The sequence below is a fragment of the Simochromis diagramma genome, unplaced genomic scaffold (genome assembly GCF_900408965.1).
Source record: "Simochromis diagramma unplaced genomic scaffold, fSimDia1.1 OVJJ01000026.1, whole genome shotgun sequence".
Taxonomy (NCBI): domain Eukaryota; kingdom Metazoa; phylum Chordata; class Actinopteri; order Cichliformes; family Cichlidae; genus Simochromis; species Simochromis diagramma.
Genome location: NW_024386985.1, coordinates 6,645,854 through 6,661,879, shown reverse-complemented (window position 1 = coordinate 6,661,879; position 16,026 = coordinate 6,645,854). Strand labels below are relative to the sequence as shown.

Below are 16,026 nucleotides of genomic sequence, written 5' to 3'. Positions count from 1 at the left end.
GGATAAAAATTTAGAAATGAAAGATCACAACAAAACCAACACAAGAATCCGAGATTATAATCCATCTTTTATATTTATATGTAGATATATATATTTATATATATCCTATTTAATCTACAACTCAAAAAAACATTTTGCAATAATGATATTAGACAGGGGTAAAATCTTTGATACTTCTGTAATCAAACATTCACAAGAACATGTACTGTACACAGTGATCAAGGTTTAAAGGTCTTCTATGTTGGTGCAAGGTGTCTTGCTAGCTAGACTGACTGCAGACACTGTAGGACAGAGAGCCCAGCTATCTCCCTGAGTGACTCTAAACAGAAATGCGAGTGCAGAGCGTAACTACTGCCCCCCGGACAGACTTTAGGCCTGCAACCTCACAAAATATACTCAATCTTATGAAGTTAGCGCGTCTAGCGTTTTCAGGCTCGACGCACAAAGTATTGCACTTTGTTACAATCTCTAAATGCCGTTCGGCCATTTTCAGCCGATCTGAAAAGAAGGTGGCTGTGTATTTGGTACATTACATTATAAATAGCGTTACTTGCTGTGCCGCAAGGTCAACTTAGTCAAAGTGCTTATGAAAATATTAGCTATAGTACACGGCAAAAAAACAGCTCAATGTACTGAGAACGATGGGAAAGACAACATTGCACAATCCCACAATGCCTCTGTCTTAAGTACCAAGACAACAGTAACACCCCCTTCATACTAGCTGACAAAATATAGTGTATGGTGAAGAGCACTGTCCCAGCAGTGCAGAGCAAACCTGGCTTACATTTTTACACAAAAGCAGACATCCAACATCTGTCGCGTGATTGTCTTAAAAAAATGCTCGAAATAGAACTTAGAATTACAATTTCTTCACAGCCTTTTTAGGATATTGGCAGAATGGATGCTCCTTTGTTTCTACACAAGTCCAATACATTCCCCAGCTATGAAGACGCGCCCTCTGTCTGCAGAGTGCGTCTCCAGGATTCAAGATAGATCTGTATCTATCCCGGGCTTCCTGGACCTAAGGGCATGAGTTGCTCTGACAATCGGAGAGGATGTCCTCAGGGCAAGCACATCCAGCAGGTCATTTGCACTCATTTCCTGTCCAGTTTTAAGCAAAAACACAGTACATTTTGAAACAGTTAGCACTGGTGTTCAGATTTTAGCACTAATTGCTGATTTCTAATACGAAGCAGAAATAATTACTCAGGGGGGTAGCTGATGGCTCTGTCAACCCTTTGCTGTGCCATGTAGTGTTTGAAAAGGGTGAGGTAGTAAAGGAGTGGAGAACAAGAAACAGAAGGGTGAATTCTCTGATCAGAACACCTGCCCGACCCCACAGCGGCGAGGACCTGAGCAGAAAGGAAATCTTCTAACACCACCATCCACCTATCTCCTCCTCCAACCACACTAACTGTCACATTCAAGAGCTTTCTTTAATCCCGAGTCTTTTGAACCTGCGGGTGGCGACGGTAAGGAGGGGATCCTCCGGGGGGCACGATAACCTCTCGGGGGCTGGACTCTGGGCAGCGGGAGGGTTTATTTAGTGTTTCTCACTGGTTTAGCATGAGCGCGAACCCGTAACATCTCGTGCCCAGAGGTCATTGTTTGATTCTAAGGAGGACTCGTAAGTGCTAGTTTACATTTTTACATCTCAGCAACAGCCTGTCTCTCTCCGAAAGACCCACAATAGCTCTGTGTGCGTCTCTCTCTAAGTGGCATTCGCAAAGGGAAAAGGTAATAGGACTGAGGTCACTGATTAGATTTAAAAAAAAAAAAAATAGAGAGATCACTTACGTCAGTGTCTGAGGGTGTGCTCATAAAAATACCTACGACATTTTCAGCGTAAACGCTAAGTTTTGTGCTCCGTGTGCAAGACTTTCCAAGTGCTTGGCAACAGAAACGCTAAATGTTCGCCCATGACCCACACAGTTTAAAAACTCTGTCTGCTCGAGAGTTTGATCATGGTCCCTTTAAACAGTTTGTTCATATGTTAGAAAACTGAAAAAATATGGGTGCTACCAAAAATACTTAAAGAAACAATTAACAGTTTCTAGACTGACGATGGAAACAGGCATCGTTACTGCAAATCTCCACAAAGTAGGTGAGGATTTTAGGTATGTACATTCTATATCAAGCGCAGGGCTGTGCTGAATGGTTCAGGGAACGGGGGGTACATTCAACAATAGCTTACAGGAACTGTGAGAGCGGCGAGAGTCCAATTTATTAGAAAAGAACTCAACCTAACGAGAGGTTTAAGGTCTTATAGAAAAATAATTTTGAGAATACAAAGAGCGTAGGCTACTTTTGAATAGTTCCTTTAACTCCCTAAAAGGAGGTAAAGTGCATGGATTATCCAGCAGCACTTCCTGTCGTGTTAGGTTTAAAGGACTGGCTCGCAGATCAGTGAGAGCCAGAGGTGAGAGGAGTGTGCGCTAAAGCGTAGCATGCAGGATTGTCATTGAGCTGCTGGCTGGTGTTCCTTCAGCTGGTTGCCACATTTGAATCTTCCTCTCCCTGCACCTCAGTGTCACTATATGACTCACAGCACTTAGCTAAATAGCCCTAGCCCTCTGTGGAGTCTGGGAAGGTGAGTTCACTGCCAAAAACCTCCCTATACAGAGGAGGGAACGTATACGCCGTCTCTGGGTGAACCAGACGGAAAAACTCCAGTTTGTCAATGTGAAGGTTGCAAATGGACCTCATCGTGGGAAGCTTAGACACCATCTAGAAGAGAAATGTAGAAAAGATTAAGGATTTAAAGTGGACACAACTTCCAGTAAATGTTAAAATATTAGGGTGTTTTAACCAAAATAATGGTGATACAGGAGCTGCAGCAGGGTTTGTACCTTAGCCAGTTTCTCCTCTGATGCTGCCTGTCGCTGTAAGCAGCGCTGCAGAGCCACGTAAACCTTCTCCTGCAACTTCTGGATCTTCTGAACATCCGTCAGCCAGGGTCGGTCTGAAAGAGAAGGCAGTCACATCGGGTCATTGTTTGGATCTGAACCCAGTAAGTTTTAAATGTGTAACTACATATAAACAAAACATGAAGCTTTTTACAAGTAGTTTTATATTGTTTTGCTATAAAAAAAAGTTATATATATATATATATATATCTGTGTTTTACAGGACTGCACACCTTTTTCCAAAACGTGAGCTTTTATTGACTGTTAAACATCCGCAATTTAACCACAGTCGCCATGGTTTCAGTTCCACTTTTATACTATGATACAATGATGATGTAGGCGGGCTGCAAGGTAGGGGTGAAGATGAATCATTCATTCATCAATAGTATGCTTTGGTAAAAGGCCAACAGTAGTTTTCAGCTTGTGCCAGAACATTTAGCAAATTATGGGGTTTATAAATATCTTGTGAGTGCTAGTACTGTGAGGTAAATTTGAACTGCATTGAAACCTGTTCAAACCCAGCATGCAGACACAGTTCTTATGCTACATTTGTAGGACATCCGGACAGGTTCATTCATTTTTAAGGTTAAAAAAAAAAACAGGGAAGCTTCAATCAATCAAGCAATCAACCCCCAGCAAAAAGGTTTATAAGTTTACAGATCCCAGGCAGAAAACCTGTACTGACCCTTCTACGTGCATTAGAAAAACAAAACCAGAGCATCAAGGTGGTACTCGGACGCACCGAATATCAGTTACACCAGTTTAGCATGTGTGAGTGGGTGATTTCCTGTCATCTCACCTGGCGAGAGCAGCACAGCAGCACTGAAAAGAGCAATCTCCTCGTCAGACATCTGTATACGGCTCAGGCTTTTAGCCAAGTCAAACACCGCATTCACAAGGTCGTCACAGCCTTCGGGGACAGAGAGGAAAAAAAAATGGCATCAGAACAAAAATCTAGTGGCTGTGATGAGAACGGTAAACAATTTAAAAATGACCTAAAATCCTCCGCTCTTCCCTTCATAAAAGTTGTTTGGAGAGAAAACTAGCAAGCCAGGAAGAGACCGTAAACGTGTGGACTCACCAAGAGCTTTGAAAAGCTGAGGAGTGGAGAATTTTCCATCAAAGAGCATTGTATTATTGATGGGGTTGTAGGCCCGACACATGCGGATGAGCAGGACGTCCATGCAGCCTGTTGACACAAACATAAAGCCATTCAGGATAAACACATTCATACTGAGCAGAGATCGAACACGATAAAACCAGTTACCACAGACACATGTTCGGTTTATTTCATTTTTCAAATAACCCCACATGTGACTGACACATTAATAACAACAACAACAACATTTCCAGTAAAGATGCTCTACTACAACAGTACACAAAGGCGAAGATTTAGATTTACACAAAACTACACATAAATTATATTGATTTAAAATGCAATGGGACCACTTTGAGCTGCGATGTTCTGATCTGAGACAGCTAAAATAAAGTGTTTGTGTTTGTGTGTGTCACGTACTGACCTGCTTTGAGGAGGATAATCTGATCATTCTGACAGAGGTCCATGAAGCCAGAGATGCGCTTAGCAAACTCCACCACATACTGGATTGCATTGGTGATGTGAACGGCGCACTGTTGCCAAATCGCCTCAGCTGACTGCAAGAGAAAGACAAACACAGGAAGGCCATCGGATTAAAGCAACACATGAGACATTAAACAAGTTGTTTGGCATGGTTACAGTTTTTTGGGGGGGGGGGGTTCGGTCCTACAGTGTGGTTTAAAGTATTTCACGCATTTCGTGTGAATCTGCGGCGTCCATCTGTGGCCTTCCTGTACGAATGTTCAGATTAAAGCGACAACGAAGAAAGGAACATTCCAACTAGTCGTACCTCTGATTTCTGCGCTTTGTAAAAACTGAAAGCATTCCTTTGATAACCTTGTAAAGGACAGTGTGAGTTTACAGAGTAGGATTAACAAGCTGGAATCACGCTGCACATCATTTTTGTCCCACTGTGTCAGATTAGCTAATTATAAAGTCATAAAGTCTCACTGTTTCTCAACAAACAGTCGCTCGCTGACTTTCACAATTTGCACGGAGGCCGTGTGACTGATTTCCAGGGAAAACAATGTAAACGCACAACGGCGGCTGAAGTGGTGCGCACGATACCGGCTGTGTTGTGTTACTCTGTTTTACAGTTTCACCAACTTCTGCAAGTTTACAGTTGGACTCGCAGCAGCAACAAAAAAACCTCAAAAATGACTCTGCACTCGTTTAGGTCAGCAGCAAATTTGTCAGCAATAATCTGTCTAAAGTTTACCTTGGTCTGGTATGAGCGGGTCTCTTCTGGGCTGTACAAGGTCCACGCCATTCTCTTGAGCTCCTCCGAGGTGTACTGGTTCGTCTCGATGTGGGACTTGACCACATTCTGGGCAACGCGCTCTGAACCAAAAGAAAGTCTTACTTTAGTTTCTGTTTTTAGATTTGCAAGAGCATTCGAGAGGTTTCTAATATTCATGAACGTCTTATTAGAGGGTTTGATGCTGACCTATCTCGAGCAGGGAGCAGCCGTCAGGCAGCGGGTTGAAGATGGCGTGTGAGAAGAGTCCAGAGTCATGCAGCAGCTGGTACTCATGCTTGATGCTGTGGTTTCCGTCACCAAAGTCCAAGCTGGTCTGCTCTGGGGAGCTCTGCGAGGAGGAGCCGCTGCCTGCACTTCCTCCCATCATATCCAGGTTACAGTAGTCTCCTCCGCCATCCTCCGGGGTCAGCGGCAGGTCAAAAAGCAGCCCCTCCGGCAGCGTCGTGATGTCGTCCAGATCGCTGAGCGTGGCGCTGGAGCCTCTCCTGTAGGTACGGCCATGGTCAGCCGTGTCGCTCTTCTCCTCGCGGGAACCGATCCCTCCGCACTCCTGGGACTGCTGGTGCTTCTGGACCTCTGCGTACAGGCTGTCACGCTGCTTTTTGGACATTCGACCGAACTTTACAGCTGCGGCGGGGAAAAACGAAACATTCAAAGGTCTCGGTAAAACAAGCGTTAGCGTCTCACCACTGTGATGGGCGAAAACTGGAGTTGATTAAATACAGATCTTGTAAGCGAACTCACCATCGCGGCTCATGCCGAGAGCGAGACACTTCTGCAGCCTGCAGTGTTGACAGCGGTTACGGTTGGTCCGGTCGATTAGGCAGTTCCTCTGTCGCGAGCACGAGTACATGGCATTGTTCTGCTGGCTGCGCCGAAAGAAACCCTGCAAACAAAAGCAGACGTGATGAACGCATCTGACAAAACGCATCGACACTTTCTAAAGATCAGCTCTTCCTGTTTTTAAACCATGAATGCTGCTCACCTTGCAGCCTTCACAGGTGATGACACCATAGTGAATCCCTGATGATTTGTCCCCACAGATTTTACAGGGAATCACTTCTATTTGAGCTGCAGAGAGAGACGAGTGCAGAAAAACGAGAAACTATGAAATCCACATTCACAGGTACAGATTCATCAGAACAAATATGACAATAACAGAAAGATGATACAATTTATACAGAGTACACATAAAAGACAAAACATAAAAAGGACGTAATCCATCACTCGTTCATCGTTAAAATCTCTCAGTGTGGGCAACGCCTGAAACATTAACCTGTTTTCAGCAAACCCGTTGCTCTGCTCGCGGCGTTTCTCAATAGTTTTTGGACCTTTTATTCAAACAAGAGTTGATCAATTATTTATATCTGCTTTTAACTGTCAGAAACATTTTTTTTTTCTTTATGATTTTACTGGCAAAATCAAATTGGTCACATTTATAATAAAAATATCAGTAAGTTTCAGTGAAAATGAAAGCGGATTCAATCCTCTGCAGAAAACCCAGAACAGAGTCTGCTTTTTAGGGCAGTTATGCTGAATGCAGGTATTGTCAGGCCTTTACTCCAGGCTGACATAACGCTCAGCTTTTTGAGATCGAGTGGCGGCCGTGCATAGGAGACGTTTTGGTGCACTTTTCCTCACAGAAACTGGCATTGCATCATCTTTGCGGCACGATATTTGAAATGCAGCGGATGAAGATGAGACACATTTGTGATTATGTTAGGAGGAGAAGGAACACAAAAGAAACGTACACAGTACACCCGTGGAGTTCACTGAAAGCCTGAGCCTTCTTACCGAGGAACAGGCTGTTCTTTTCATTATGTTGTTTATCTAAGTAGCCGGGCCTCCTTTGAGCCCAGAATAGCAGGTCAATTGCATTAGCTGAGGCCCTGGGTTATAAAGTTTCACAGCTCTTTCTTGCTCTGTAGCTTTTCCTCCAGGTTGAACACAATGTTAGCGGGTAAACAGCAGCTATTACTGCCACGCTGACTGTCGCCGTGTATGCTGTGTGCAAAATCTCATTTTTCTAGGGCTCTCAGCCGCACCAAACAATCCACTAAACCACTTTTGCTGGGTCACAAGGGGCATTAGGTAACCGGTAAATCACACAAAAGGATTTAACTGGTCTTCAGAGCTTTTGAGAAAATTGCTGTTTTCTGAAGGGGCTGATTTAAACCACTCACAACCAATAAATTTCATGAGTCACTCTGCGTGGGGAGAGACCTGCGTCACACACCGAGGCTAAATTAGACGGATCGGTGACTGACATCCTGCAAATCTTGACTTATTGCCTCATTAATTTCCCCTTATTTTTGCCTTATAGAGAAGTTTTGTGTGCAGCACAGGTGACATATCTTTAAGGATCTGGTTTATCTAGAATGAGCTAGACACTGAAACGTAAGTGTGGGATATAAATAAATAAAAGGCAATGGAAAAAAAAAAGTCCCATTCTCCACTGCTCCCTTTATCGCTCCCCCCTCAGAGCCTTACCCCGCCCTTCAGCCTGTTATATAACTGCATCTGGCTGCATTCCACGAACTAACTCATTCAAAGGTGGTTGTCCCGGCAACAGTGTGACGAAAGTCCCACACCCTCCTGCGCTCCTATTGGCTTTCGAGGGAGAAGTCAGGCCTGTGAGTCGCAGCCTCACCTGCCAGTCAGCTGAGCGGCACAGCCAAGCTCAGCAAACAGGAGCTGCTCCACTGACACAGTTTCCCATTCAGTGGAGGGGAGGCGCCTGCGCTGGCAGCCTGCAAGGAACACAATCCTGCTTCTGGCAGGTTTTAAGGTGGAATCAGACCTGACTCGGTCTTTAAGTACAGGCGGGGTGGATTCCTGCTTCTGGTTTAGAAAGACAAGGGTGTAACATTTGATTATAGAAGGAGACTAGACTGAAGACACAAATATCCAACTTATTTCCAGCAGCATGTCGTACAGTAAAACGCAGGCAGATGCAGCAAATAGTAGGTCTTAACTTGTTACAGCATGTCAGGTGTTTGAGTGAAATCACATCTGACTTTGAGCTTGGCCATAAATCTATTTTTACCCTGGTGCAGAGTGGCTGTGCAGAGATTTCCCCTGCTCTCAGGGGCTCTTTGCCAAATAAACCAATAAATGTTGCATAAACTAAAATGCTGCACATAAGTACACTTGATTTTGTGTAAATACCAGCCTGTAGATTAATCATGCCGAGCCCTAAAGGCTAACACACGCTGCTGTGATTCGTAAACATGTTGCTGTGCAGGACGGGTCTGAACAAGAGCGTCTTTATTCTCGCCCTGTTTATTTCTGAGCATTCATTTTTGTTCCAGGACCAAACAAAGAAACTCCTCTTTGTTTCAATGCCAGATTGTATGTTTAAGCCCAGAAATCTGTGTGTTTTTAGACACAATCAAATTAGAACCTAATATTAGCTCAGTGATCAGTGGCTTCAGTACTAACTGACACCAGCTGTATAACTGAAGCTTGATCGAGCTCAAATATGTAAACTTTTACCTCACAGGCTGTGCTACCTGTGGCTGTGCTACCTTTTGGAACCTCCAATTCAAAAAAAATTATTCTTCCATCAGGTTTACGGCCTTTGAAACCTTCCGATTCAAAGAGGTTTTCATGTAAAAGTCCCTTGTGTGCCAGTTACTCAACACTTCTTTCTTTGTCAGCGCTGTAAACAGTGAGCGAGGCAGACTTTGCCCTCTTATCCCAGCTAATCAAATACCGTCCAAGGTCCTATTTGCCCTAGACTTTACATTTACCTGACATATTGTACACTTAACCCATAATCGAACGGGTATCCGGGGCATGCGTGGTATAGCACGGCATATGGTTTTGTGCAACATAGCATGAGGACTGGTTGCCATTGAAGAGCTTGCTGCAGCCAGGTTATTCAATTACCCACTTTCTACAGGTTTCCCATTGAGGGCCCCAGTGGCCACCTGTTTTCTGTACAGCTTCGGTAGGTGAGGAGTAATGATTGCCTTTTCTCTTCTTCTCCTCCCACTGACCTACCTATGGAGCACAGATAGCCCAGCGTGGCCTGACACTAACCCCGAACATTTTAAAAATGTGCTGCAAGCGTAATAGATTGATCTGCGGTGAAATGAAACATTTTATTGCACACAGAGGATGTCACACTCCCACAGTACATTTTTTCTTCTAATTATCTCAGATTTTCAGACAAATGCAATGAGACACATCTGGCTTGAAGTATAACCAGCCTATCACTGGAAGCCAGCCACGTCAGTGCATATACACAATGTGCCGTACACAAGCCTGTCTGCACACGTCAGCCTCGCCAAATCAAAAGGGTGTTTCTCTTCACGTTTTTACACTGGCTGTATTACACTGCTAACAATTAAACATTTAAAGTGATTGCCTTAATATAAATATTAGCACGCCTTCATTCTACTTTTTTGTTTGCCTTGTATTAAATAATTATATGCTGAGCACAGTGCTGCGTCTGCCGAGAAAGCGGGTCTCTGTAATCCCGCACCATTGATCAGAAAAGATAAAGTGCATTCAGCTGGCTGTGTGTGTGTGTGTGTGTGCGCTACTCCAAGCTCAAACCCAAGTGGGCCTCTGCAACACAAGCAAAGACGGACTGAGGAATTCGCTTCCCAGCATGTAATCGTGGGCGCTGCTGCAAACAGCAGGAACAAATTCAGGACTGTGCAGAAACAATCACAGTCACCTTGAATTAAAATCTCTTTACGTCTGTTCGCATGTCTGTTATCTGCTTTCACAGAAATGCTTATCGTGTATTAGCACACCTATCAAATGATAATGGATTATGATACTTTTTACTCTAAACAAATGTTAAAGAGAACAAAATGATATTTTTAACACAGTGACTGCAGAATGAAGTGCAGTCATAACACACACAGAGCTGTCACACTGTGCTCACACAGCAGCCTGCAGGTTACACGAAGAGTTAAAGCTTTAGATAAGAGGACTGGAATCTTAGCATGCAGTTGTCAGACACAAAGGGCACCTTGACACATACAGTAACTTGCTGTGAACTTCCCCAAGGCTGCACAGCCCACAGATAGTGGCTTTGATGCTGAGCTCAGCACAGCAGTGTCCTTGGACAGCAGAGACGGCGTCCCTCTTTACTGCCACCGTGCCTTTGATTGGGGGGCGGGTAACTGAGCTCAAATGCAGCAGCACCGAGTATGAAACTCTCTGCACCCACCCGCCTCAAACTCAGTTACACTCACGACTCTGGAAAAGGCCAAATTCAAGTGCACTTTAAGATCTAGCTTACATTTGTGTTGTGAGTGGCTGTGTCTTGTAACCCTGCTGTGTCCATATCCTGCCTGTCACAGCGGTGTGCATGGTGGTCCAGCATCGCAAAAGCCATTTAAAACGGGCAAAGTCAACTCCAAACACAACACGCACATGAGAGGAGGAGACGCGTTTGTGTCCCATTATTTTATCTGCAACTTTGAAGAAAACTGAAGCTTTAAAGACAGCAGGCTGCCCCAGCTCAGCTGCCATCCGATGAAAACATCCCTGAAGGAAATGATCGACTGTGTTTTATTAGTCTGACAACGGTATCGGTGTACACGCACGCGCACTCACGCACGCGCCGTAATCCTCAATGACAGAACTAGGTCAATGGAGCACCTCCTCTCTCTGTTTCACAGAAAAACCGAGTCTGAAAACACAAAACTCTCTGATTTATGAATTACAGGAAACACCGGGACAAAAGAGAAACTCAAACAACCTCCATATTATTATCATTATCATTATTATTATTATTATTAGTAAACTGTATCACACAGCAGGCAGCTCTAACGTGTCAACAGTAAAACTACTTCTAAAGCGTGTCTGTAAGTATAAACAGTAGGAAGGTTAATAATCACTGAGAGCTGACGCTGGAAATAACGTAAACAATCCTGGCTGCAGGTTTTTGTGCAGCCACGAATCACTCCGCTCTCCTCCTCCTCCTCCTCCTCCCTGCCTCTTACATAACCGGAGCCGCTCGCCGATTAGATTTCCTCTAATCACGAATCCCTGCTCGGATCCGCGCTCACGGCCATAATCTATGTTTAACACGACCCTCTTTTTAAAATTATATTCTTCACTCTTTGTGTCAAAAGTGTGCAAACGAGCCTGGCAGTCTTTGAAGTGACAGCTGGTAACTTCACGTCCGATCAGCTGCGCGTAGTCGGAAACTTTCTGCGGCCGCCGGCGCACGAACAAACACGCAAATACACCCAAAAGTCACGTTTTCCACAGTAAGAAAAGAAACCTCACCTCTCATGTCTGCCGTGGGTCTAACCGATTGTTGGGGTCATAAATGTCCGCGTAGAAATGAAGCCAAGGAACTGTGACAGCAACGCGCACTTACTCGCTCCACACCGGAGCCGCTGGAAACCGTCACAACAACGACTCCTCATATGGATCCGTAACCCGCAAGTGTGTGACAGCACGCCTCCGCTATGTGCGTTCTGTTTGCGGGAAACTCCAGGCCTGCTCTGCGCTCTGCTCCTCTCTGCTGCGCGGTTCGCTCTAACCTAGTTTCGGCGCGTGGACTACACATGATCCTCATCCCGCGGCCCGCCCGCCTCGTGCCCAGAGAGCTGACGCGCGCTCCCCCTCCCCCTCGCGCTTTAAGGAGGCTCTCGCGTGCGTGGGAAAGTGTGGCAGTGTGTCACTTCAGACCGGCAGCAGACCAGCGTGGGAACTGTTTACTCTCCTCCTGCAGACCTGCGGCACGCGCAGACTGCCAGGGAGGCCCCGAGACCCCCGAGACCCCCCATCATTGAGTGTGAGAACACTCAGAGAGCAGAAAACACAAAAACTTGATTATCACAGCTTTATTAGGTATATAAATAATGACACACACACACACATATATAAATATATATATATATATATAGCTATATATAGCTAGCTAAATTAAAATCTTTAATACAATTTTTTGTGTCATTCACATCATTATTTGTCAGCTTATTTGCCATCCTTTGACTGTGGATTTTATTTTTTAATATAGTTTTCTGTCGTAATTTAAAGTAAAGCAGCATAACCAGCCATCCATGCAGGATATGCTGGAGCGATGTAATCCTGGGTCTGTCCTGGGGCCTCTTCCTGGAAGGACATGACCCAAACACTTCTCCTGGGAGGTGTTCAGGGGTGATCCTGGTCAGATGGCTGTAACCCAGGAGGCAGAGTCAGTCATCCACTAATTGGAAGGTTGGTCGTTTGTTCCAGTCCAAGTGCCTTTATGAAGGAGGCATGTTGCATAAGAACCAGTCCCTTTCCATTTAGATTCCCATATGACCTCAGCTGGCTCCTTTGGATGTGGAGGAGTAGCAGCTCTACTCTGGTACCTCAGACCACCAAGCTCCTCACCCTGCCTCTATGGGAGAGGGCAGATACCCTTCAGAAGAAGCTCATTCTTACGTACTGCTGGCATTGCAAACCAAGGCCTCTCTACAGATGTACGGGGACCAGAAATGCCCAGGCTGGACACACAGAAGCCAGCTTGCCTCATGTGATGCTTGGGGAATGCTGGTCTTCTAGTCAGCTAGTAGTGAAGTCTCCTTTATGATATTCCAGTCTGTGAAGTTCCTCATCCTGATGAAGAAGGCAGCGCTGGCTGACAGAGCAGCCTCAGCCCCAACCCCCACATACTGTGTGTTACTTTAATTCAGCATCAATGGAAAGCATTAAGTGAAAAAATAGTCCAAATTGGACTATTTTTTCACAGAAGTTTTTGCTTTTGCTCCAGGCTGGTGTCCCCAAATCATTTGTATTTTTAAAAACCACTAATGAAAGCCAAAATACAAAATAATGATCACACATCACATCATTAAGAACAAACTGGCAAAGTCTGTCCAGCCTAAAATTGGACCTACAAGCTAGGCCTCCATAAAAACCTTACATACAGGCGAGATGTAAAGATCCTGACAGCAGAGATGATGACATGTGACATTGAAAATCTATTTATTCTTCATGGCTGTTAAAGTGACCCATAATAGGCTGAAAAACATTTTGTCTTTAAATATACTGCAACGCTGTGACATCTAAAAAACTGTTTTTAGCATAGTTATAAATTCTACGAATGAAAATGTGTTAAATGGTAAACACTTCTTGTGTAAATACAGAAGTTAGTAAGAATAGTCACACAAACAACACTCCATTTACTTTAGTATGTTCTAGCTGAAAGAATGTGGTACTCCATTTGCAAACTAAACACCCATATATATATATACATGGATATGTTTATATACATGAAGATTGTGCTCAGCTTACCTTTTACTTGGATACATTGCAAGAGAGCTTAATTACATCACAGGATTAACAAACGCTAATCTGGGTAGAGGAATTAAGTGTGAGCACAGGTTGTTGTGCTGCATTTTGTTTTGTTTTCCGTTTCCTGATATGGGGAAATCCGGGCTAAATGTTGGACTTGGGAAGCAGCTGAGAGCAAATCTTTTAACCATAAAATACAGACTAATGAACTGACCACAGTGTTTGTGTAGTGTAGTTATAAAAGAAAGAAAGACATCAGGAGGGAAAGCGAGGGATGTAGGGTGTACTTAGCTGTGCTTCTGTGCATGACATGCATTTTCATTCCTGTTGTGATTCCCTTTTGTGTTTGTCGAAGTAGGTGTGTGTACAGCGCGGCAGAAACACCCCGGCACCGTACAGCACACCAAAACGATTAATAACAGCTCTGATGAAAATAACTGATTTGCAGGCGTGGGCGAGATGACGAGTGTATCATGTAACGTAGGCACAGTTATGAAATAGGGAGAAGAGAGGGATTATGGTAAGTAGGTTAGTGGAGCAACGCAGAGCTTTTACGCCCCTCCTTCTCTGGTTTTTCTGCTGTGCATGCGTGGTGAGTCTCCTCTTGTCTTTTTCCACAGTGAACACTTTTCTCCTGAATCATATCAGTCTCTCATCTCCACCTATGCTTTATATTTGTGCTCATTGTTTGTCGGACGTTTGTGTACACTGCGCGCCTTTGCTATTCTCGTTGTACGACTTCTCCCACACGTCTTCGAAACAAAAAGGAAAGCAAAACATTTAAACTTAAATGCAGAGCCACAGTGTATTGATTGTCCTTGTTTAAGAATACAGTGCTGGGAAACGCTGGAGGAACATTTAGCTTTATTTTGTTCTGCAAATGTAAACTTCCTCTTCCTCCCCAGCATTCAGTATGTTTCCTTCCTCATCCTCATCTGCTAACTTTTTCGGATTATATCATGTCGCCATGAAGTAGTCACACATCTATCTGGTGTTCGCCGCCAACGTCACCGACCTCCTGACCCTGAATCTTATATAACCATGGCAATACCCAAATTAGAACACTGCCCATGGAAAGAAGGGGGCGCTTAGAGCTTCACATACGGGCACGTAGCGCTCAACCAGCTTTCCAGATTAAGTCAGATGGAATGAGTGTGTGCGTGTGTGTGTGTGCGTGTGCGCGTGTGTGTGTGTGTCAGAGAAACAGAAATCAAAGAACAAATCAAATCGCCATCAGCTCTAAAACAGAGGCTGCACTAATGATGCTAACACGTTCAGAAGTGAGTGGTGAACTTTCACAGCGTGGTGCATGTATGCAACAACAGTATAAGACCTCAGCTGGCCTTTGTCACACACTGCAGAGAGCCCAGTGCACTGAGAGGATTATTTTAGGATCCAGGCTCTGGCTTCCATAATCCTCTCTCCTCTCCTCTCCCTCATCCTGCTAAACCCTCTCCCTTCTCCTTTTTCAAATGCTTACTAATCTCTCACTTGGACTTTCTGTGTGGCTGTAATCTGGTTTGCACCTTTCTTTCACCTGCACCAGGTTCGCATCAATAGGCCAGTATGTCAAACTATAGGGTACCACTTCCGCGCGCTTCTTTACCTCTCATCCCTCCCATCTCCTCCAAAACACGAGGGATGTCTCCTCCCACTCGTTGGTGTTTGATGAAGTTGCTCCAGGTGCACGCAGCTACCGTTACACTTGCTCTCCAAGCTTTCAGTCGTATCATGACAAAAGTTTAAAAGTTTATGGAGGATCGTGTTAGATGGTGGACAGTTGCAGAACCAGCAGGTTAAGCGTGCCGTAGATGAGACTGTTGGATAATGTTTCCACATTCATGAACGATATCTGCTCTGCGATTTTGCATTGACTTGTCCTGAAGGCTCATAGTCACATCCTCCATATTATCCATTCATTTCTTTACTGCCTGTCCAGCTAGGGTCAGGAGGGAGGCACAACAAGAGACCCTTCATACTCACATCCCCACCTATAGCTAACTTATAGCAAGCAGATACCTTTAAGGAAGTGTGGGAGAAACTTGAGCACTTGGGCAACAGAGTGCTCTAATGCAGCCCTGTGCCGCCTCCAAACAGGCTCCAGCCAACCAGCAGAACATTATCATCGTGGTAGCAATCTACAAATACAACATTTATCACCATAAGGGCCAACTTCACTTACTTTGCAGTGTTTAGTCATTGACTAAAAGCTTTTAAATGTGGAATTTATAATGCCAGCAGATATAAAGTCATTGAGTCATAGTAGTTAATGCAGTTTATTTTGAGGAAGGCATAGGAGCTTGGCAGAAAGGGAGGCAGGAAAAAGAAGTAAGTGGAATTCATGTGAACCACAAAGATTTACCAGGATAAACCTCTGACATGATCTACAAAGCAACACTGTAAGTCCGGCTGACACCTGCTGAGGCAGATAGTCGGTTTTTCTTTTGATTAAATGTTTTTTTTTTTAATTAATCAAACAATATCTGTGTTAAACAAACAAATAAACC

At 44.4% G+C, this 16,026-nt stretch overlaps 1 protein-coding gene across 1 annotated transcript; it reads right to left on the bottom strand.

Annotated features, from left to right (window-relative positions):
* Positions 1-884: 884 nt before the first annotated feature.
* Positions 885-11,825, bottom strand: rorca (RAR-related orphan receptor C a). The gene is made up of 10 exons (XM_040040137.1): positions 11,519-11,825; positions 6,249-6,334; positions 6,008-6,149; positions 5,450-5,890; positions 5,222-5,343; positions 4,427-4,559; positions 3,988-4,095; positions 3,706-3,816; positions 2,850-2,962; positions 885-2,727 (listed from the first exon to the last, which is right to left on the bottom strand). Exons 1-10 carry the CDS (start codon positions 11,523-11,525, stop codon positions 2,566-2,568), a joined length of 1,425 nt encoding a protein of 474 aa, XP_039896071.1. The 5' UTR covers positions 11,526-11,825; the 3' UTR covers positions 885-2,565.
* Between the last annotated feature and the right edge of the window lie 4,201 nt (positions 11,826-16,026).

Bases quoted from the DNA above. Each gene is read 5' to 3' on its own strand.
- rorca (XM_040040137.1), bottom strand. The intron at 5,344-5,449 runs GTCAGCATCAAA...CTTTTGGTTCAG, and splicing joins CTGCTCCCTGCTCGAGATAG to AGCGCGTTGCCCAGAATGTG. The intron at 4,560-5,221 runs GTAAACTTTAGA...TTTCTCTTGCAG, and splicing joins CCCGCTCATACCAGACCAAG to TCAGCTGAGGCGATTTGGCA.